This window comes from Trachurus japonicus, chromosome 12 (assembly GCF_045865225.1).
Source record: "Trachurus japonicus isolate A0001 chromosome 12, Traja_1.0".
Classification (NCBI taxonomy): domain Eukaryota; kingdom Metazoa; phylum Chordata; class Actinopteri; order Carangiformes; family Carangidae; genus Trachurus; species Trachurus japonicus.
This window is the reverse complement of record NC_140918.1, coordinates 29907833-29930726: the sequence shown is the minus strand read 5'-3', so window position 1 is coordinate 29930726 and position 22894 is coordinate 29907833. Positions and strand designations below refer to the sequence as shown.

The 22894-nt window shown below is 44.5% G+C and overlaps 1 protein-coding gene and 1 pseudogene across 1 annotated transcript; one reads left to right on the top strand and one right to left on the bottom strand.

The window, feature by feature from the left end:
- Positions 1-2452: 2452 nt before the first annotated feature.
- LOC146977768 (uncharacterized) lies at positions 2453-19805 on the bottom strand. The gene is made up of 2 exons (XM_085794217.1): positions 19557-19805; positions 2453-3650 (listed from the first exon to the last, which is right to left on the bottom strand). The coding sequence occupies exons 1-2, from the start codon at positions 19750-19752 to the stop codon at positions 2671-2673; spliced, it is 1176 nt and encodes a 391-aa protein (XP_085650343.1). The 5' UTR covers positions 19753-19805; the 3' UTR covers positions 2453-2670.
- LOC146977769 (E3 SUMO-protein ligase ZBED1-like) lies at positions 7228-8671 on the top strand (annotated as a pseudogene).
- Positions 19806-22894: the final 3089 nt, after the last annotated feature.

The window sequence follows — 22894 nt, the reverse complement described above, 5'->3', positions numbered from 1 at the left end:
ATAACAGAAATTAATGCAATTAACATTTGTAATGACAATGACACAGGAATGAAACACTTAAACGCCGGGTCTGTTTCTATTTTCTGCAAGTTTCTTGTGAATAAAGAAAAATGATAGAAAGAATGAATGATAGGCTAGTAGCTGGATTTAATTAATCCAGCCCTTCCTCCTATTCGTTTCTGTCTTTGGTTTATTTTTCTTTCAAAAAATATATTTTGCACTTCACTGGAAATGCAACGTTCCTGTTTTAGTTTTCAGCACGTATTTGAACAAGTAAAAATTGAAATGAAATAAAATAAAAAATAAATAATGATCATATCTACCTTGGTCACATTGTAGCATGTGACCGTATCGGGCTTCCTCTTCAGGTCACTCCCGATGGCCACTGTCTGGTGCATTGTGCTGAGCAGTGCAACGTTTTTTCGTTTTTTGCCCTGGTAAATGGTGAGTGTCGTGCGCTCATTCTTCAGCACCCTTGTGGAGAACAGCTCCCCTCTCTGCTGCGTTGATGGAGGCAGCTCTCTTCTTGCCTTGTTCATTGTTCCGACCAGGCTGGTGTTTTTTTTCAAAAGATGTTTTGCAAGGGAAAGGGATGTAAAAAAGTTATCTGTGGTGACATTTCTTCCCTTCCCTACGTATGGCTCTACCAGCCTCAAGACCACACTCTCTCCCAGACCCTGATGTGGTGGTCTTGTCTCATCTTTGCCGAGGTATGGGAAGCCGTTGATTAAGTATTTGGTGTCCACATCCGCGGCCAACCAGAATTTTATTCCGAACTTATCCGGCTTGTTTGACATATACTGCGTGAAACGGCACCTGGCTTTGGTCGGGAACAGCTGTTCGTCCACTGTTATGTTGGCTCCTGGCTTGTAACAAGCTACACAGTTCTCCATAAACCCATCCCACACATGGGATATGAGTGCGAACTTGTCTGTGGAGAGACGGGTGCGCCTGCTCTCCTTCCTATCGAACCGCAGGAAGCGCAATATCTCCCTGAACCGGTTGCGGGGCATCGTTTCTTTGAAGAAAGGAAGCCCCCATTCTTCTGACCAGAAACTTTCCAGATTGATGTTTTTATTGTATGCTCCTCTAACATACAAGAGGGCAATAAATGCCAACATCTCTGCCATGGAGAGGTCCCACTCCGTATTTTCTTGTACACGGTCAGCTTCTTCCACGGTGCAGTCGCGGATATGCTGCAACATTTTTTTGTCCACCAAGCACAAGAAAGCGCTCACAGCATTATCAATGTTGCGCTTTGCGTGTGCTGTAGGGCCTGCAGACTCAGACAGCACATTTTGGGACGGCTGTCTCCCCGCGGACTTGCCTGGCTGAACGGGAGTCCAGATAGTCCCATCTTTCCCCATTTCACACGAGACTGCAAAACACACACACACACACGCATTCATATTCATAGGGCTAGCCTCTCTCTCTCTATCAGCACTTAATATGGATTGCAGCGGACGAGCAGTGTGGAGGAATATTACATGGTTTTTGTTAGGGCTGCCCCCGACCAAAGATTTTGTTGGTCTACCAGTAGTCGTCAGTTGTGGCGATTAGTCGACTAATCGACCCCCCCCCCCCCCTTGAGGAAAAAATAAAAATAAAAAATCGCCCCCCCACCCCCCCACCGCCCGTCGGTCACGTTCCGCCATAGTAACGCACACACACACATCACACAGCTTATGAAGTTGATTAACAGTTAACTGTCTCAATACCAGTGTTGCCCCTGGCTTTCTTTTTCCTTTTTGCCCGTGGTCAGGTTGAGAATGAATGAATTAATGCTCGTGACTCCGGCCGTGTTGGGTCAGAGAATCAACAAGCCGGTCGGGTTTTAGCCTACCGTTATTACCGCCAGTATGTCCGTTTATCACCAATAAACACAGTTGATGAGGAGGGTAAAAAGTTACTGAGCTGGGGGGGGGGGAGTCCGCGGCGTGGAGCGGTGCGGGTCTCTGACTGCAGCGGGGACTATCATGGATCCGCTCCGTGACACTGAGACTGACCGCCGGTGAGCGCTGTGGGACGGGACCGGGGCTCAGACAGCACCCGCTAATGGTTGAAAACAGCGGTGATACGAGAGAGACCCGTGCCGTGTAAAAAAAACAACAACAAAAAGGTGTCACGTCACGACTTCCTGTATCTGGCCCTTCAAAGTAGTACTTAGTAAAACGCCCCATAACCTTTCATCTACAGTTCAGTCACTGATTTTGACTTAATTTTGACAAGATACGGCTCCAAATGTTTGTTTTTTTTTCCTGCGACCAATCGACCAATGAAATTTTGGTCGGCTAATGATTTTTTTGTCGACAGTGCTTGGTCGACTATTTGTGGGCAGCCCTAGTTTTTGTGTAGTCTATGGATGTTTTTGTGTCTGGCCCTATTACTCTCATGTAAAGTTTTCATTGGACTACAAACGCCCTCCCGGGTCTCCAGATGCACAGTGACGAATAAAAAACTACTCCGGAGTATTCATCAGCATGAGGGTGAGTCAATAATGACTTAATTTCATTTTTTGGTGAAGTATTCCTTTAATTTCTGTATGGACAACAACTGACAACAACTGAAGTTTTCCTCCTTAGTGGGATTTCATGTGCATCCATGTGTAGCCAAATTCTCCAGCTCCATAAATGTTTTCCCACTAACACTGCAACCAAATGGCTTCACTTTTTAATGGACTTTTGTGTGAAGGAAAAGATTTCTAATCTGGGTAAATTTTTTCCCACAAATAGAACAACTACAAAGAAATGGTTTCTCCTGCGTGTGGCGTCTACAGTGCTTATTAAAATTCCCTCGAATTCTAAATTGTTTCCCACACGTAGCACATTCAAATGGTGTCTCTGCTGTATGGATCTTCTTGTGCTCTCTAAGATTACTGCTTTGAGTAAATTTTTTACCACAGGTAGGACAGTCAAATGGTTTCTCTCCTGTATGGATCCTCATGTGGTTTTTGAGATAACTTCTTTGACTAAATTGTTTACCACAGGTAGCACAGTCAAATGGTTTCTCTCCTGTATGGATCCTTGTGTGTTCTTTAAGATGACCTCTTCGACTAAATTGTTTACCACAGATAGCACAGTCAAATGGTTTCTCTCCTGTATGGACCCTCATGTGCAACTTCAAAGCCGAGGTATTGCTAAATGTTTTCCCACACTCTGAGCAGGGGCGAGACCTCTTACAGTGAGACTTCTTACCAGTGTTACATTCTTCATCACTTACATGAACAGCTTCACTGTTCAAACCTGACTCAGGTGGTCTGGTTTCTCTCCAGTCACCATCACTGTCATCAGTCTCAGAGGACGACTCTGACACCTCATCATCTGTATCTGGTTGAAGATCTTCATGTTGATCTGAGTTCCTGGCTGGTTCAGATCCTCCACAGTCGTCTCCATCGGCCTCTATCTCTACCTCTACCTGTTCAGCTGAGCTGCTGGATGGAGGCTCTGCCTCAGTTTGTCTTTGATGAGGTTTTAGGGACTGAGGTTTCTCCTCCTCAGTCTTTACATGAACAGAAGTGAGGGGGAACTCTGGAGTGGTCGGTAGTTCCTCCTTTTCTTCTTTAACATGTAGACTCTCTGGGTTCTCCTGATCCAGACTAGAGGTCAACTCAGGAGGATCCTCTGCTTCAGTCTTCAACAGGTGCTGGTCACCTGCAGAAACAATGAAACACATCATGAACAACAGTGTCTTCATAATTAGATTAGATTAAGTTTATTTGTCCCCCATGGGCTGTGTTTGTGATGCGTGTGAGTTTGGCCCGATTTGTGACAGAAAGCATGGTGAAGAAACATGTGGAACAGTACAGAAGGATGGGTTGAATAATGCTTTCAGGGTTCCCGCGGGTCCTTAAAAAGTCTTAAAAAGTCTTAAATTAAAATCTGGGTAATTAAGGTCTTAAATTGTCTTAAATTTACTGTAAATTTGCTATTGGTATTAAATTTCCAGATGGCGCATTTAATGCCGACGGAAAAGCACAGTGGTCGCCCGTAAAACGTCTATTTGTTTGATCCCTGTTTGGTCCGTGTTTTTTTTTCTCTCCGACTTTTTATGCATTTATTTTGAAAATACAGCTGGCGAGAGACAGGGAAGGGGGGGGGGATAAGGAGGATTGACAGTCAGGGTTGGAAATTCTCACCCGTCACTGGATTAAAAAAAAAAAAATCGGTATCGTAACGACACATAGGCCCAATATGAAATGAGTGTGAGAGACAATCGTCCGTGTGTCACCGTGTCAGCTGATTGTTTAGTAAGTGTGTGTGGCTGGCTGCATTGTGTTTCACTGCTGACTTCCAAGCAGCTAGCCTATTGCTATAGCTTGTTGATGTTTAGCGCTACCTGGAGCAACAGCAGTCGCTGCAGCTTCTACTGAGAGCGAGTCAGTAACGCACGTGAGACACACCAACCGACCGCGCACATGTCGCGGACATCGTCAAACTTCTCACACTGTTAAAAAAAACGACTGTTGTGTTGTGTGACGGCAGATACAGAACCAGGTATTTATTTAAAGTTAGAGAGGGAGAAGGAGCGAGGTGAGCAGGGGGAGGGAGGGAGGGAGGGAGGGGTGTGTGTGTGTGTGTGTGTGTGTTGTTGACTTATGCATAGTGGAATAAAGAGCTACTGTGGTATTATCATACAGTGAGCAGGGCCGTTGCTAGGAATTCTGGGCCCCCTGAAAGAATACTAAAGTGGGCCCCTGACTTTTCACTTTTTTTTAGACTACGTATTATCATTTTTTACTTAGCCTACTTTGTTTTGATGCAGCATTACTATGAGTATTAGTCAGGGTCTTATGCAGACAAATTCAGTCATAAAGATTAGACTACTGGGGGTTTTTTGTGGGCCCTAGTACATGGGCGCTGGCCCCTAGAATTATCATCACCTTTCTCCCCTATACAACGGCCCTGACAGTGAGAGTTTGATGATATGATATGTCTTACAATACTGCAGTGAATATCATAGGCTTGTTATTGAGGTATTGTAATACTAGGGATGTAATGATATGAAAATCTCACAATTGCAAGGTTTTCATATCAGAAAAATAGTGGGGTGATACAGTTACTCTACAGTAAAATTAAACGTGAGTGAAGAAATAGAGCATTTTCTAAATATTTTATGTGGTGGTACCGTTCCGTTCAAAATCAAACAAATTACAGTACAAATACCACAATTGTAGGCTACACTTGCAAAATGGTGGCGGATAAAAACATTTGAGTGGCAGGTAGAATTTAGAACCCCCCCCCCCCCCCCCATCGTTCATGTTGCAGTCACTTTACCTTGGACCATGTGGGAAAGTGGGTAAAACCCATTTTTCGATTTGCGTTTTGGTCTTAAATTTCATTTCAAGTGGCATTAAAAAAGTCTTAAAAAGTCTTAAATTTAACTTTACTTAAGCTGCAGGAACCCTGGCTTTGATAGAGTAAAAACAGGAGGTGAGGTGCAACGTATAGTCCTTTAAGTTTGCAGATGGCTGACTCACAACTGCCACTCATAACTGCTGCAGCTATGAACCCCAATGATCTCCTCAGTGGACGCTAGTCTGAGTTCAAGTAATTTTGCTCCTGCTATGAGCCTCTGATTGGCTGGAAGTCTCAGAGCTACTTTTTACTTTTACTTGAGTGGATTTTTATACCAGTACTTTTACTTTTACTCAAGTAAAATTTAATCAGCGTAACAGTACTTCTACTTATTAGGGCTGTCACTTTTTAGAAAAATGAGGTTCGAACGAATATCAAATGACCCATAAAATACCCACCACCCCCACCCAACTGCCGCACACACAATCGTGGTGTTTTATTTTGAAATTTGTTTTAATTTTGAAAATTGACCGGATTCTCTTGTTGTTTCATGTTTGACTTCCTCCACAGCTTGCCGCTTCCCCACGGCACTATGCAGGCACTGCAGCCTACATTTCGAGCAGGTCATTACCACTCAAATATGAACTTTTCACCCCATGTTCGAATTTATATTCGAATGTAGAATAAAAAGTGACAGCCCTACTAATACAGTCAAAACATCCAGTTACAGTGACAGCGCTAGCTAGCCAGCCCATGGATAGTGCTGGGCGATAAAACAATCTCGATTCGGGAGCCTGTCACTCTACCTTCTGATACTCTGCCTACTGTCATGAGCAGGGGTCAGCAACCTTTAGCATTAAAAGAGCCGTTTGGGCTCTTTACCACCATATCGAAACCCACTTGGAGCCACCCCCCGCACCAAATGCGCGTCAGCATCGCTTTGGGTTGTGAGCGCGCATGACGCGCATCCTACATTGAAAGTAATCTGTGCGCACTAAAGACTAAAGAGGTGACCAAAATCACCGGCCACGTTTGGCTCAGATAGGCAGAGAAATTGTAGAGTCAGCTGCAGCAGTCTCTTTTAGTGCTGGGTTGAAAAGATCGATCCGCCGATTTTAAATCGATTCTCATTTTAATTCCCACAGATCGATTCGCACGTCCAAAGATCGATTTTATATACAGTACAGGCCAAAAGTTTGGACACACTCAATGCATTTCCTTTATTTTCATGACTATTTACATTGTAGATTCTCACTGAAATTCCACTAATGAACCCTGACAAGGCACACCTGTGAAGTGAAAACCATTTTCAGGTCAGGTTCACCTCTTGAAGCTCATCAAGAGAATGCCAAGAGTGTGCAAAGCAGTAATCAGAGCAAAGGGTGGCTACTTTGAAGAAACTAGAACTGGTGGGGGCAGAGATAGAGGAGGAGGAGGAAGAAGGAGAGGAAGAAGAAAAGAAGAAAGAGAAGACAAAGAAGAAAATACGTGTTTTCAGTTATTTCACACTTTTTTGTTAATTCCACATGTGTTCATTCATAGTTTTGGTGCCTTCAGTGAGAATAAAGGAAACACACTGAATGAGAAGGTGTGTCCAAACTTTTGGCCTGTACTGTATATATATATATATATATATATATATATATATATATCATATATACCAGCCATATATATATATATATAATGTGTGTGTTTGTTTACATTTTTTTCCGCGGTGAACTTTAACCCCACTAGTCGCGTCACTCGTGTGACTTCGCGCAGGCGTGGTGTGAAGATCACGCAAGATCAAAACATAACAACATGGCGGCAGGCGGTAGCGACGATAGCTGAGCTCCAGATTTGAAAAGGCCAGCGTCGTTCAAAGCGGATATCTGGAACTATTTCGGGTTCCGAAATGACACTGCTAAGCAAAGCAATTTGCAAGATATGCCAGATGGAGGTGAAGTATTGTGGAAATACGACTAACCTCAGGAACCACATGCAGCGACACCACGGAGATATCGTGTCCAAGCCCACCGGTCCACAGCAGAAGAAACTCAAGGAAGCTCTACAACTACCAGCCAACTCTGCACGTGCGAACAGAGTAACCGAGGTGATTGCGGGCTACATTTGCAGTGCTATGGTCCCGTATTCCGTCGTTGAAAACCCGGGCTTCAGGCGGCTCATCAAGGTGTGTGAACCTCACTATGATATGGTGGCGCGCAAACGTATGACTGAACAAGTTATTCCAAAAATGTACAGTGTAGTCAAAGAAACCGTGAAAAGCAAGCTGCAGTCAGCTGAGAGATTGGGCATTACGAGTGATACCTGGACATCCGTGGCTACGCAGTCTTACATAAGTGTGACAGCACACTACATTTACGAGGAATGGAACCTAATCTCAAATGTGTTACAGACCACAGAAGTCGCGACTGACCATCGCTATGTCAGTCTCGCTGACATGTTGAGGAATGCTTTAGAGGAGTGGGGGCTGATGCACAAAGACCCGGCCATGGTGACGGACAACGCGGCAAATATTGTCCGTGCAGTTCACATTATGGGCCTAAAACACGTCGGCTGCTTTGCACATATCATCAACCTCGCCTCCCAAGCCGGTCTCAAACTTCCGATGATCGCACGCCTAAAGTGAGGCAAATCGCATCGTTTTTTCATCGCAGTACCACGGCCACCCGCGTCCTCAAAGAAAAGCAGAAGCTACTGCAGCTGAAGAAACACAAGCTCACAAACGATGTCGTGACCCGGTGGAACAGTGCTCTAGATATGCTGGAACGCTTTCTAGAACAGCAACCCACAATTTCTGCCGCTCTGCTTGCACCCGAAGTCCGCAGAAATGAAAAGGATCTGTGCACCCTGAAAGAGGAGGACATCACGGATGCAGAGGATGTGGTCAGAGCTCTGAAGCCAATGAAGACAGCCACTCAAGTCATGTCAGAGGAAAAGACTCCAACTCTCTCAGTGATCGCACCCCTGCATGCCCTGCTGCTGAAGGAGATGACCAGCCTCCCAGAAGACTCCAGACTCGTTAAGGACATGAAGGATAAAATCAAGGAAAACCTGAGCATAAGGTAGGCCTGTGTGTGTGTATGGAAGTGTGAGAGAGAGAGAGAGAGAGAGTGTGTGTGTGTGTGTGTGTGTGTGTGTGTGTGTGTGTGTGAGTGTGAGAGGGAGAGAGTGTGTAAAGTTATAGTTAACTGTCTGTACTGTATAATGTATATTATTAAATGAAACATAATTAAAGGAAACAAAACATCCATTATCCTCCTGTGATATACATTTATTTAAATTTCAGATATGTGGACCAGAAGGACATGCTGCATGTCACCTCAGCTGTCGATCCACGCTTTAAAGCCCTGCCATTCCTGACTGAGGAGGAGTGAGAGAGCACCTTCTCCAGGCTCCAGGCTGAAGCAGTGGATGGGGTGGAGGAAGAAGCATCTGATGTAAATAAATAGCATAAATCCAAGCAAATCCTAGTAGCCTGCTAAGAGAAGTCTCACTGTAGCCTGCCCAAACCCCTACAGCCAAGGAATCCACCGCCTTGGAGTCTCTCTTTGGGGAAGCCTACAGAGCAAGAGAAGAGGGAGAAGCTCAAAAATCTACAGCTGAAAAGGCAGCAGATGAGATGCTGAGATACAGATCAAGGAGACCTGCAGGACGACCCTCTGGCCTGGTGGAGGGAGAATGAAAAGGAATATCCTCTGTTGGCTAGGTTGGCAAAGCGATACCTCTGTATCCCAGGGACCAGCATCGCTTCAGAGAGGGTATTTTCTACCACAGGTGATATAGTCACTGCGAAAAGGAGCTGCCTTAGCTTAGAGCTTGTGAATGAGCTCCTGTTCTTGAATAAAAATCTTGTCATTCCAAAATAGACTAGCAGAGTTATGACATGATGAGGACAGTGAGTCAGTCCAGTTTGAGTTTGCACTTAAGACAGTTTATAGTTCAATTAAATTGTCAGTTTACATGTTTGCACTTTAAGCAATTGAATGTTTTATACTTAAGATTTACTGTGAGATATATTCCAAAGAAAAACTAGTCTGTGAGACACTTATGTTTTCTCAGGTACTACTACCTCTCTGATGTTTATTATTTTACATTTGATAGTTTGGTTACTTAGCCACTCAGTTACCAGCACTTTATGACTGAATATTTTTGTTAACTACATTACATTGAAAGCACTGGTTATAATGTTTTGTCAGTGATGCTGCTTTCAACACTGAAAAAAATAAAAGTACATTTGTATTTAACAACAACAGCTTTTGGGTGAATTCTTAATGTCATATTTTAATGACACTAACCCTGGATCGGATCGGATCGAATCGAAAAAATCGATTCTGAATCTTAAAGGACAATTCCAGGCGAATTCAACTCGGGGGTGTATTTTCCTATCATTTTAGGTCTAAAAGAAGGAATCTGAAGATTTTCAGTTTAATCGCTCCTGTTTTGCGGTAGCTGCGTCTGTCCCCGCATCGCCACGGCAGCAATGAATGGGAGTGGATATACAGTAAGTTCCGCTGTTTAGGCTGTTTACAGCCCTCAAAGCCGCAATTTTTTTCCACAGACAGCATCAGATGGCTACTCAAACATGCACCGAGAAGTTTATTTACTTCAAGCAAGCCGACATGTTTGTAAAACTAGATCTAATTCAAAGTCTCCCGCGAGCCCGAAGTTGCAGTGCTGGTGTATTCAGGCGCAGTAGGAGCTACCGTTTGTGTCATAAACACAGGAATATCAACTCTTTACTTGCTTGAAGTGTACATTTTTTTCCACAGACAGCGTCAGGTGGCTACTCAAACATGCGCCGAGAAGTTTTTTTTACTTGAAGCAAGTAAAGAGTTGATATTCCTGTGATTATGACACAAACGGTAGCTTTTCCCACTGCATGTGAATACACCAGCACGGCAACTGCGTCTCGCGCGAGACTCCGGGAGACTTTGAATTAGATCTAATTTTACAAACATGTCGGCTTGCTTGAAGTAAATAAACTTATCGGTGCATGTTTGAGTAGTGCTGGGCGGTATACCGGTTCATACCGAATACCGGTGATTTTTTTTTTTATGATATGAATTTTTCATATACCCCAATACCGGTGAGTGGAGTGTAGCGTACAAAACGTTGAGAACACAGAGCGGCGGAACGTCGCGCCGCGCGACATTGTTTGAGAGGGGGACTGTTTACAGTTGTATCAAACAAGCTGCTTGCCTGGGTTGAGCTCAGCCCATGGATGTATTATATTAACGGCTCGTATTATATTAACGGCTGAGCTGGTGAATAACATGCACGGAGAAAATGTCACAGCCACAGAGGAACTACTTCGGCTTTTTAAAAAAATCTCACGCTGATCAAACAACCATAATCTGTAAATGTTTTTTTTTACTTAACCGAGTCCCCCCCCACCAGATGGTTTAACCCAACCTGGCATTTGCCGGCATCGCCTGTCAATCAAACAACGGAGTCGGGGTTGACGTGAAGCAGCAGCGCTGCTAAACCACGGAGGGATAAGTGATTTTTAAAAAAAAGGCGAAACCAGCGCCGGTAAAATCCCAACATTTACGTCCATGAGTTGCAGCCCACTCGAGCCACCGTGTTTTGTTTTGTTTTCTGTGGGAAGAAGTTAGCAAACAGTGGCATGAAGCTGGCTCATCTCCAGACGCATCTCAACACAAAACATGCACATCATGTCGGTGAGCCTCCTGACTGCTTCATGAGGAAACTTTATGAATTCAGGTTGGTGTTACATGAGATTTTAAACGACAGCATCAAAGTGACCAACTGCATAAAGTCAAGGCCACTAATGCAGGTGTGTTTCACTGCCTCAGTTAACACAGACAGAGAGAAGTCCTCTGGCTCTCAACCTGTTGGTGTTATGATCTGAAGGCACGCCTCTGATTGAGCACAGTCCCCCAATGCCACCGTGTTGCAGGACACAGACTGACTTACAAAGCAGTAGCCCTACTGTCTGGGCTTTTTTGTGTGTGAAGAAATGTTTATTTGATGTCATGAATTCATTTTGAGAACAGATATTTATTAGATAGCATTTTAGATTGATGATTATTCTCACGTGCAAAAATCTTTATATATAATCAAGTTGATTATTTTTTTAGTCTGTATTATATTAATAAAGGCTTCTGTATTTTGACTGCAACAGTCATGCATTCTGATTCCTTCACCTCAATACAGTTATGAGTGCCACTGCCACCTCTTTGTGAACAGCAGCATTTTGTGGGACCATTCAAACCCGTGTTAATACTAGTCTGGATTAGAGTTGTCAGTTGTCACGATACCAAAATGAGTAACCACGGTACTATACCAGACAAAGTACCACGGTTCCGGGTAATATCACGATACTGCAACCTTTTTTTATTATTATTATTTTTATGAACTGCAATGTATTTGTACAAGTTATAAATACTTATTAATTACTTATAATGTTGTTTGATGCATGATAAACATAATACTGGTGAAGTAGGAATTAGACTGAAACAAATATTTTTAAATAAGCAATAAAAACAAATAAATGAAGTTAGAATTTATATGGTTGAAATACCATTCAGTCTCTTGCACATTAATTTATGTTTAACAAATATAAATAATCAACTTAGGATAAAAACAAATCCACTGTCTTTTAAAAAAAATATATTTGACAATAATGCTTCTTCTCCAACATAATAAACCATAGAAAAAAATACAAAATACAATGAACAGGAACTGATTCCCTATGAAAACTATATGTTTATGCATTTTCTATGTGCTTTATACTTGGACATCCTTTAACTCCTTATTCCTCAGCCTGTACACGGAGCATATAGCCTGATATTAGCCAATGAGAAAATAAACAGTGCTAAATTAATTAAGTGCCACTGACGACTGTTATGATTGGATGTTATTACATGTTTGACCGCTAGGCGGCAGTCATAGGCGGCGCTAGGGCAGAAGGAATGGGGAAGCTACGGGACAAAAAAAAAAAGAAAAAGAAAAAAAAGTCTTTACCCAGGCAGATATATAAGATGTATATAGTTTTGATGTTCATCAAACTGAGATGCAGCAGAATGATTCCTTTCATTCTCTACTTGTTTTTTTTTTTTGCTGTTTTTTTTTTTTGCTGTTGTAGTGGCCCATAATTAACCTAATCAATGTTCTTACCCTAAGCAGCACGCCACGGGGCGTTTGTGTCATATTTTTCAACTATTTCTTCAGGTTTAAATCCTCTTAGTTGTCGCTCTCGATGTACAGAAGCAACAGAGTTGACAGTATCTGCTGTGCCATTGTCCTCATCCAGTTGCGCAACTGCTGTGAGAATGTGCGCTCACACAGGTGTCCAGAGGTAGGCCGGTGACTGGAGGAGGGAGGCAGCAGGTGTCCGGGCGGTCGGGGCTGCTGTCTGGACGTAACTTAGGCCAGTGACTGGAGGAGGGTGTGCGCAGGTGTTCGGGGGGGGCGCGGCTGTCCGGAGGTAGACCGGTGACTCGCGGGCAGTGGCCGGTATCCGGGGGGGGGCAGCCGGTGTCATCATGGAGGCCAGTGGCAGGAGAGAAGGCGGCAGCCGGTCGTGGAAGCATCGTGGTCGGCTTCATTGCTGCTGCTTCATGGGACTCTCGGACTCGTCAATTTTGATATTCAAAAACCTTCTAATGTCCGTTTTACCGGGCTTTTTTCTTTTAATTTCGCTGGACTGTCAGTGACTAGCATAGCGAGGCAAAGGGGTAAGCTTCTACGCTGCGCGTTGTAGCTACGCCGTGTGTAGGCTACGTAATGACGCAGGTAACCAGTCAAATACCACTGAAATAAAAAATAAATAAACCATCGACATAGATAATACTTTAAAAATGTGTGTTTTAATGTATAAATTTCCCACCTCTTTCTAAAATATAATTTAAAAACAACAACGAAAAAAAAAACATTATTTTATTTTTTCATTTTATTATTTGTGATGATTTTATTTTATTTTCTGTGACAATCTAGGGGAAGCTAAGCTTCCCTTAGCCTATTGATAGCGCCGCCTATGGCGGCAGTACTGGTTAGTAGTCAGCTTACCGTACCATATAACGGGGTAGAGCAAGACTGCATTGAGCCACATGTATGTTGTTGAGAACGTGAGACATTAAACTAAGTTACTTGCTATCAACACGGCCTCATCCTTGGAACACGAACATGACATGGTACCAGGAGTAAACTCGAATGGGCGACATGGATTTAAAACCACCGGAAAGTTTGAAACTAACGGGGAATGTCGACGAGAACTGGCGCACCTTCAAACAGCGGTTTCACCTTTATGTTGCTGCTACGGGACTCGAGGCAAAGCCGGAGGCAAGAAAGGTAGCGCTGCTGCTAACAATAGCAGGGCCACAGGCCATAGAAGTATTTAACACGTTCGTGTTTGACAGTCCTGAAGATAATGAAAAGTTGGATGTAGTGCTTAGCAAGTTTGATACTCACTGTTCTCCGAAGAAGAACGAGACGTACGAGAGGTACGTGTTTCGGTCTCGTACACAGCGGCAGCATGAGCCTTTTGATAGCTTCCTGACGGACTTGTGGCTAAAGGCGCAGTCCTGCAACTTCGGAACGCTGAGTGACTCCATGGTCCGGGACCAGATCGTCTACGGCGTTGAGGATAAAAAGGTCAGAGAGAGGCTACTACGGGAGATGGAGCTGACGCTGGCTGGAGCCATGAAGATCTGCCAGGCCAGTGAGCTGTCCCAAAGGCACGTGAGGACGTTCAGCGAGATGTCTGCAGTCGCCTCGGCGCAGAGCGACAGCGCGGCAGCGGTTGGAGCAGTGTCGTATCAGCGGAGACGGCGCACACAGACCCGGCCTGCACAGCAGGAGGACGTGATGATAAACTGCAAGCGCTGCAGCTCACAGCACAAGCCTAGACAGTGTCCAGCGTTTGGTAAGCAATGCTCCAGTTGCCAAGGCAAGAATCATTTTGCTAAACAATGCTTCTCCAAACGGAAAGAGGGGAAGAAAGAAAAAACTGTAAACTTAATAGACGAGCCTGATCTAAGTGACACGTTCTTTGTTGGAATGGTGAATTGTGAAAGTGAACAAATAAATAAACCAGACAATGTAAATGATGTCACTACAGAAGATAAGTGGATAGCTCCTCTAATGATAAATGGGACTGTAGTCACCATGAGATTGGACACTGGTGCGAAAGCAAATCTCATAAGCATGTGTGATGTGAAGGCAATGAAAAATAAGCCACAAATAAAAAGAAAAGAATCTGGACTGAAAGACTACAATGGGCGGCCAATCAAATGTTTGGGCACATGCAGGTTGAGTGTCACAGTTAAAGGAAAAGTGCACCACCTATCCTTCTTTGTTGTGAATGAGGGACGGGAATCACTTCTTGGTGACAGAGCCTGTGAAGAACTGGGGCTTGTGGAAAGAGTGTATCAACGGATATATACTCCAGGTAAACACCTAGTCCTTGCTGATGCCCTATCCAGAGCAACTACAGGCGACAGTGTGAGTGCAACAGACGAGGACATACAGTGTCACGTGAACATGGTGTCGGCTACACTGCCTGTGTCTGACACAAAGTCAAGGCAAATAGCGGAGGCTACAGCAAAGGATGCTGAGCTACAGCATGTCATGAAGAACATGGATGAGGGATGGCCAGCTGGTTCGTGTCCACAATTTTACCATGTCAGAGGTGAGCTTAGTACTGTGGATGGTCTGCTGTTGAAAAAGGGCAGGATTGTTATTCCACGGGCTTTGAGAATGGACATGTTGCACAGGATACATGAAGGCCATCTCGGCATCGAAAAGTGCAAAAGGAGGGCGAGAGACACGGTTTTCTGGCCCGGACTGAACAAAGACATTGAAACACTTATAAGTAAATGTGAAACATGCCAGAAACACAGGAACAAGCAGAGCAAAGAGCCTATGGTGGTAGCTGAGGTGCCAACAGCACCATGGCACAAAGTAGGAATGGACTTGTTTCATCTCAGAGGTAAAGACTATTTAGTGGTAATGGATTACTACTCAAACTTCCCGGAGATGGCGCTACTAACAAGCTCAACATCAACTTGTGTCATAACACATGCTAAATCTATCTTCGCCAGGCATGGCATCCCACACATCGTGGTGAGCGACAATGGCCCCTGCTTCAGCAGCAAAGAATGGCAGAAGTTTGCAGTGCAATATGATTTCAAGCATGTGACGTCAAGCCCACACTATGCACAGTCAAACGGGCAAGCTGAAAAAGGAGTTCACATTCTCAAGCAACTCCTAAAGAAAGCAGCTGACAGTGACTCGGATCCCTATCTGGCTTTATTGAGCTACAGAGCATCACCTCTTCAGTGCGGCCTATCACCAGCTGAACTGCTGATGAAGAGGAAGCTACGAACAACTTTGCCGAGTCATCAAAACGACAAATTAAAGCAAAAGAATCACTCTAAGATTGAACATAAGCTACGACAACAGAAGATGATGCAAAAGTCATTCTATGACAGAACAACCAGGCATCTCCCTCCACTGTCTACCAACAACACAGTCAGGATTGAGGATGCTGATGGATGGAGTACAAAAGCAACTGTCCTGCAAGAAGTTGCTCCACGATCGTACACGGTGAAAACTGATGATGGACAAATCCTCAGACGCAATCGTCGCAGTCTATTAAAGACTCCTCAAGGGACTGTTGGTGAGCTCAGTGTAACCTGTGGTGAATCTCAGGTAATTCCCACACCTGCCATGGACTGTAACACTGACTCTCACACACCTACTCCAAGCGAACCTGAGTTAAGAAGGTCCACAAGAGAAATCAGAAAGCCTGATAGACTGAACTTATAAACAAAGAAAATTCAATATGCATGTTAAAGATGTTAAACAAAATGTATATTGATTGATGTTGTGAATGTGTTCTAAATGGTCTAGTGTTGGCTTAGATATGAGTTATGCAATCTGATATAAACTGTTTATACTGCTTAGGTGTTGCAGAGTTATGCTGAATGTGAAATGGTTGAAATAACTGACACAGCTAATGTGATGATTCATGTTAATGCATTTTGCCTTAGAAAAGGGGGGATGTTATGATTGGATGTTATTACATGTTTGACCGCTAGGCGGCAGTACTGGTTAGTAGTCAGCTTACCGTACCATATAACGGGGTAGAGCAAGACTGCATTGAGCCACATGTATGTTGTTGAGAACGTGAGACATTAAACTAAGTTACTTGCTATCAACACGGCCTCATCCTTGGAACACGAACATGACAACGACGACGCCGCAGCAGACCCGCCGCTCGCGCCCGGTGCTTCAGCCGTGGTGAGTGTGTTGTCTCGTGTTTGTGAAGCCGTGTGCGCGTCTAGGCGAGACATATAACTTTAGCTCGTTGTTTGTTTTGAAGCGAATTTCTATCGAAGCGGCGCTGTCTCAGCTGTCTTCATAGAGTCCGTTCTTGCCGGCATGAACCACGAACAGCCAATCAGAGAACAGACGGGCGGACCCAGCGTGCGGAAACAGCCTATCATATCCCCGGATATCACCAGTAACAGGCAAACAGCCAATCATTCAGCAGCTGTGTAGTTAGGTTGCAGTGGGTGCATGTGGGTTTTGTTTACAAGGGAGTGCGTGCAGTGAGAAGCCGAGAGGAGAGGAGAGGCGGCCGCTATGTAGCGGAAACTGGCACCGGTAGTAGTAATCCACGGTAGTACCGTCGTGTAGAATTTCTAGTATAGTAGGAACCATTACGTTTTGGCACCGCGGGGTACCGTGGCTACCGTGGGTATCGTGCAACTCTAGTCTGGATACTAATGTTCTTCGACAATATTCACTCCTCGTGACAGTAAAATAGGTCATTCTAAGCCAATTTACTGCAGTAATTATTCTCTAAATTATTAGAAAATGGGGTTAACACCCAGTCATGCATGAAAAAAAAAAATACCGTCAAATACCGTGAAACCGATATAATTATGAAAAATACCGTGATATAAATTTTTGGTCATACCGCCCAGCTCTATGTTTGAGTAGCCATCTGACGCTGTCTGTGGAAAAAAATCGCGGCTTTGAGGGCTGTAAACAGCCTACACAGCGGAACTTACATCCACTCCCATTCATTGCTGCCGTGGCGATGCGGGGACAGACGCAACTACCGCAAAACAGCGAAAAAAGCGATTAAACTGAAAATCTTCAGATTCCTTCTTTTAGACCTAAAATTATAGGAAAATACACCCCCGAGTTGAATTCGCCTGGAATTGTCCTTTAAGAATCGGAATCGAATCGATTCTTGAAATTTGAATCGATACCCAGCTCTGCGCTGCATCCACATGCAGAACTCGGTTTGCAAAAGCCGAGTTATGATAAAAACTTCCAGATCATGAGCTGTCATGATTTTTTGATCGTCATCTATTTCAGTTCTGCTCGTCGTAGAGTCCCCAAATTTACACATAAGGTGTGTTAAAGTGCCAGAAATATCGTTTTTGGCACTCAACGCATGGGAACGAAAAACGAGAAATTACGTGGTTGGCAATCAATGAGTTAATAAGCAGCCCCCAAAAATGCCAGTTTATACTGTCTATTTCAGTATGCCTCATTGATTTCCGTGACGTAGGCTACAGCAGCTGTCAACCTGAATATGAGACTCGGTTCAAGGTCCGATATAGAAATATATATTTTCCAAATAATAGCTCATCAATTAATTTCTCTCACCTGGTTAATGTGATAACTGCCTCTGAATTTCACTGCACGGGTTCTAAGACGTCACTTTGATTTTCACGAGCTCTCATCTGTGAGACGCGAGCGATGGTTAGCCTACTTTATGGTGGGAAAAAAAACCTAGGCAACGTGATGCATATTTTGATCGACAAAATATTGAAAACAGTTTTATTTTAATATCACATGAGCATCTCCAAAGAAATAACTATTACAATGAACAAGTGAATGGCCATTATTTAGCCTATCTTTTTTTTTTCCCCTAAAATGAGCTCGCCCTCTCTAAACCAGGAGAGCCACACGGGAGCCACAGCCAAGTGACGAAAGAGCCGCAGGTTGCCGACCTCTGGTCATGAGCATGTACTATAGAGTTTATTTGAGCTGCAGCAGCTGCAGCTAAAGGGAGGAAGGATAAAGTGAAAGCTGTAAAAGAGGGAGGAAATGAGTGGAAGTGATGGTGAACGTGTGGAGTGGTCAGTTCGTCTGTCTCGGGTCGTCATGAAAAGAAACCTGGCAGTGTGGAGTCACAGAGACCTGATGATACGACGGTCACAAAGTGGAGGAGAAAAGTCCGACTGTGAAAACACTGAGCTACTTGTGTCTCATATGTTTGCTGTACGCCGTGAAGAACTCGGCTCCTATGCAGGGTAACAGTGTGTGTGTGTGTCTGTGTGTCAGCGCCACACACACACGGTTCTGCTCTAACTTGTGTTATTTTCTGCAGCCTCGTGCCTACGACAGAATCACCTAGTGCTGATATTCAGTACAACAGCACTCCCTCTCGTGTGATATTGCTTACGTATAGGTTATTTATTGTTTATTATTTGTGTTTTTGATTCATTTTGGCACGTTAGGGGCACCTGAGATTATATAGGTCGGCTTACGGTAAGGGACCAGCATGCACCTGGGTGGGCAAATGGGTTTTTAACGGAACGTGAGAGGCACAGAGGAATTTTCTTTGTTCGCTCACTTTTCTAGTCAAATAATCCACGTTTTTGTTGAAATTTGACATTTGTTTGGACATCATGTTTTCATGTACACCACAACCCATGGTGCAGCAGTGCCCCTTTAAATTTTATGATTTGAAATTTGATTTGGAACTTTTCTTTGTTTTTTGACGAACAGCTACTACAATATCATTGTTACTCTTTTGTAGAACGTATGGAGTGTGTCCAGCATGTCCTGTTGTAAGGTAACCAGTGGTTAATTCCTGAACTGCAATACTTCAAATTTCCAACTATTCCTCAACTTAAAGTCTGTCCGTGATGAAGACACGATTCAACATCTGAACCTAAAGCACTGGTGTCTTCCGTCAATTATGTGTGGGGAAAATAACTTTTAATCTGTTGATTTTGGTGATGGCTTCAAAAACAGAACTAGCCTATAGGATTAAATTCAAATAAAAAAAGATAAATTGTGAACTTGCTAGTCGATAATAGCTATCAATTTACAGAGTAAGTCGCCTCAAATAGTAAAAGACCTTCTTACAGTTTGTAAATTCCTGTAGTTGATAGACACATAAAAGTTAAAAGATAAAGTACAAATGTCCTCTTTCTCTACAAACCACAACTCTGAGGCGGCCCATGGATTTAAAAGTGAATCACCAACCGGTTTTGTTGTTTGTTGTGACTCGAGGCTGCAGGAGAACATCCAGCAGGTTCCTCTGCCGCTCGATCTCCTGTCTGAAGCCCGAAGCCTCCGCCTCGTAGCCGGCTACGACTCTGTCGACGGCCGCTAAGATTTCCTGGGAGACGGCGGTGAGTCTCTCGGTAACGAATCCTCTCAGAAACTCGACCTCAGACATTTTACTCAAACTCTTTGTTGTTCCTGGAGGAGAGCCGAACGGTTGTTTCCTGCTGCTGCTGGACCCTCTTCCCGTTTGCGATATTTTTGTCATCAACCGTCACTTCCGGTAAGAACCTTTTTTTTCTTTATTTAAAATAAACTTTATTTACACAAAATAGTGTACAAGGACGGCAATGCATACACAGAGAAAAAAAAGATAAAGAAAACATAAATAGAAGAAAAAAGATAAAGATTAAATACATTTTAAAAATTAAAAAAAAAACACAGATCACAAGTCAAATTCATAAGGCTAACGTTTTTAAAGCTTTGAAATTTTTGCAATAATTACGTGTGTCTAGATCATAGGCTGTGTCCGAAATCACCCCCTACTCACTATATAGTGCACTATATAGTGACCACGCCATTTTGTAGTGGTGTTCGAATGTTTAGTGATTATTAATGTTCACTATAGCTGCGTTCCGATCCACAGTTTACTTGGACAGAGCCCCCTACTCCCTACTCCCTGCACAGGGAATCTGCCGTAGGAAACTTCATTTAACCGATATATCTATATATATATATATCCTCTGGTCAGCAGGCAGCGGTCTCACTCACTCTCTCTGTCTCACACACATCTACACACACACAGCCGACAGCTCTGGCTGACGCCCCCTGAACTCACAGCCACAGACATGTGCGCTCACAACAGAGTACAGACACTCCCACCACGTTTACCTCTCGTCACGTTCGCCGGCGCCGTCCGTTCCTCATCCACACTACTGTAGATCGCGGGGTTTTCAAGCTGCTATCCGAGTGATTTCTCGCAAAATCTGGCAACTTTCCAAACGCTCTTGACGACTAACGACGAGCGATCGACGGGGTTGTTGTTACTAACGTTTGTGCTTTGTATCACGGAGCTGCACAGAGCTTCGACGAGCTGCCGAGCCGCCATGAGCCCCGCCGCCGCCCCCTAAGCTCTCACCGGCGGCCAGAGTGTCACGGAGCGGCGCCGCTGCAGTCAGACACCCGCACCGCTCCGTGAGGGGGGGGGGATACGCTATATTTTTTACATCTCTCAATCCAAATGTGTTTTTCTGCACTTTATTTTGATGATACAAGTCTGATCTTCACAGAGGAGTAGGGCAAGACATTCAGCATGGCGTTGCCATTAAAAAAACGCTAAGACGAGTTATCTCGTCTTTGGCAGACTACGCTTGGATTCGCTAAGACGAGATAACTCGTCTTTGGCAGTGAAAGAGTTAAGGTGGAGGTCACTGAGATCCATCCTCTCCGCTCGAACCAGGAGGAGACTGACAGCCGGGTGGTCGTCTACTTGCATCATGCTGTCAAGCTGGGCTTTAAGTCCGCAATAGTGAGGACCCCAGACACAGATATATTTGTCATATTGCTTCACCACGCTCATACCATCAGCCTCACCATCTATGTTGACATTGGCACGGGCAAGCACCGTCAGCTGATCAATGTGACAGAGCTGGCTACTTCTCTTGGGCAGCCGTACTGCAGCGCCCTGCTTGGCTTTTATGTCTACACTGGAGAGGACTGCACTAGTGCCTTTAAGGGCAAAGGCAAGGTAGCCCCACTCAAAAAGCTCCAGAAGAACCCCAAATTCCAAAGGGCCTTCAGGTTGGTGGATTATTATTTTATATTTTTGATTTTGGTATTAAACACAATACAACACTTACAAAGAGCAACCCTAGAAATTATCCCAACAATCTATTTACAGTCAGCTGGGCGGGGGACAGCTCTCCATTCCGACACACCTCCACTTCGACACCCCGCTGTTCCGAAATAGCCCCACTTCGAAACACCGCTACTCCGACACCCCCTCCTCCCCCCCGCAGCTGTCCAAGGTGCTGAACCGCGTGACGTTGTTTACATTCTGCTTTGTGGCTTGTCTGTGAAACGTGCGCTGCTCAGAGACTGGGCAGATCTGTCCCACTTGCTTTCTCCCCGACTTCGTTGTTGGAGATCTCCCACACAGTAATAGAAATACACTTTTTTTCTTTTTCTCCCCCCCTCCTCCGCTCGAGCGCGGCTGAAGCCGGCTTGAGCTCACAGGGGCGCGAGGCTGCAGCAACCACCGCTCGTGCTGACAGCTGACTGAGGGAGATGCTTTGGTTGGGCTTAGGCAATGAAGAAAGGAGTTGGTTAAGTTTAGTAAAAAGACCAGGTAGAGGCTAGACAGGCTAGAAGCATAATGAACATTATGTCATTAATACAGTATGAAGTATTTGCTTGTTTTGCAGTTAATTATGCACATGATCCGTTTGACCCCAAAAAGGAAAAAAGGATCACTGCGCACTGTGCACTGCACAGCCTCTGGTTCCTTTCTGATTAGGTCCGTCTGTCCGTTCGGAGTGGGGGGGGTTCCCCCACTGGCCTTTTCGGAGTAGCGGGGTCTTTAGAAAAAATAGAAAACCCCGCTATTACGATGAATGGAAGTCTATTGTCGGAAAGGCGGGGCTTCGGAAAGGCGGGGTGTAACCAGCTGGGCGATGAGTGGAAGGTGAGGCCAGAGGTGCAGGAGTTGCTGGAGGGCTTCACATGTCTCATGTATGGCCAGTCACGTATAACATCTGTGAACCTTGCCAGGACCAAAATCCTAAGGAAGATGGTGGGAGAAGATGAGACCCTCAGCTGCAAGTCAAGAGTGGACTTTGCTCGCCTGCCTCCCTGCCAAAATGCACTCATCCCACATATCCAGCGTGTTAATTACAGGGTAGCATGTTACAAGCGGGCTGCTGAACCAATCTTCTGGAGGCCTCATCCCTATGATGATGATCAGGGGTGGGAGAAAAATGAAAAGGGGATTTTAGAGCCTGTTTGGTGTTGTGGACCAGTTTTGCCGCCTTCATTGATCGACCTGTTGGCAAGTGGTCTCAGTGCTACAGATGATGTGGAAGTGGAGGAGATGGAGATAGAGATGGACAATGATGAGTGGGTGTGAGTGTGGTGGTGGGGGGGGGGGGGGGGGGGTGACACCCTATCAGAAAGCACCAGCTGCTGAATAACCTGTGTGGTGCATTGCATTTAGTACCCCTATTGTTCGGGGCCAGGTAGAGCATGTTTATACTCAAGTACCCTGACATTTGGTCAAACAAAACATTCCTTGAATACTACATGTTTTTTTATTGAAAGGG

What these genes read in the sequence shown, in the direction of transcription:
- LOC146977768 (XM_085794217.1), bottom strand. Translation starts at nt 19,752, where the DNA reads ATGTCTGAGGTCGAGTTTCTGAGAGGATTCGTTACCGAGAGACTCACC. An exon ending in CACAACAAACAACAAAACCG is followed by an intron (nt 3,651 to 19,556) that starts GTTGGTGATTCA and finishes TTGTTTCTGCAG; the next exon opens with GTGACCAGCACCTGTTGAAG.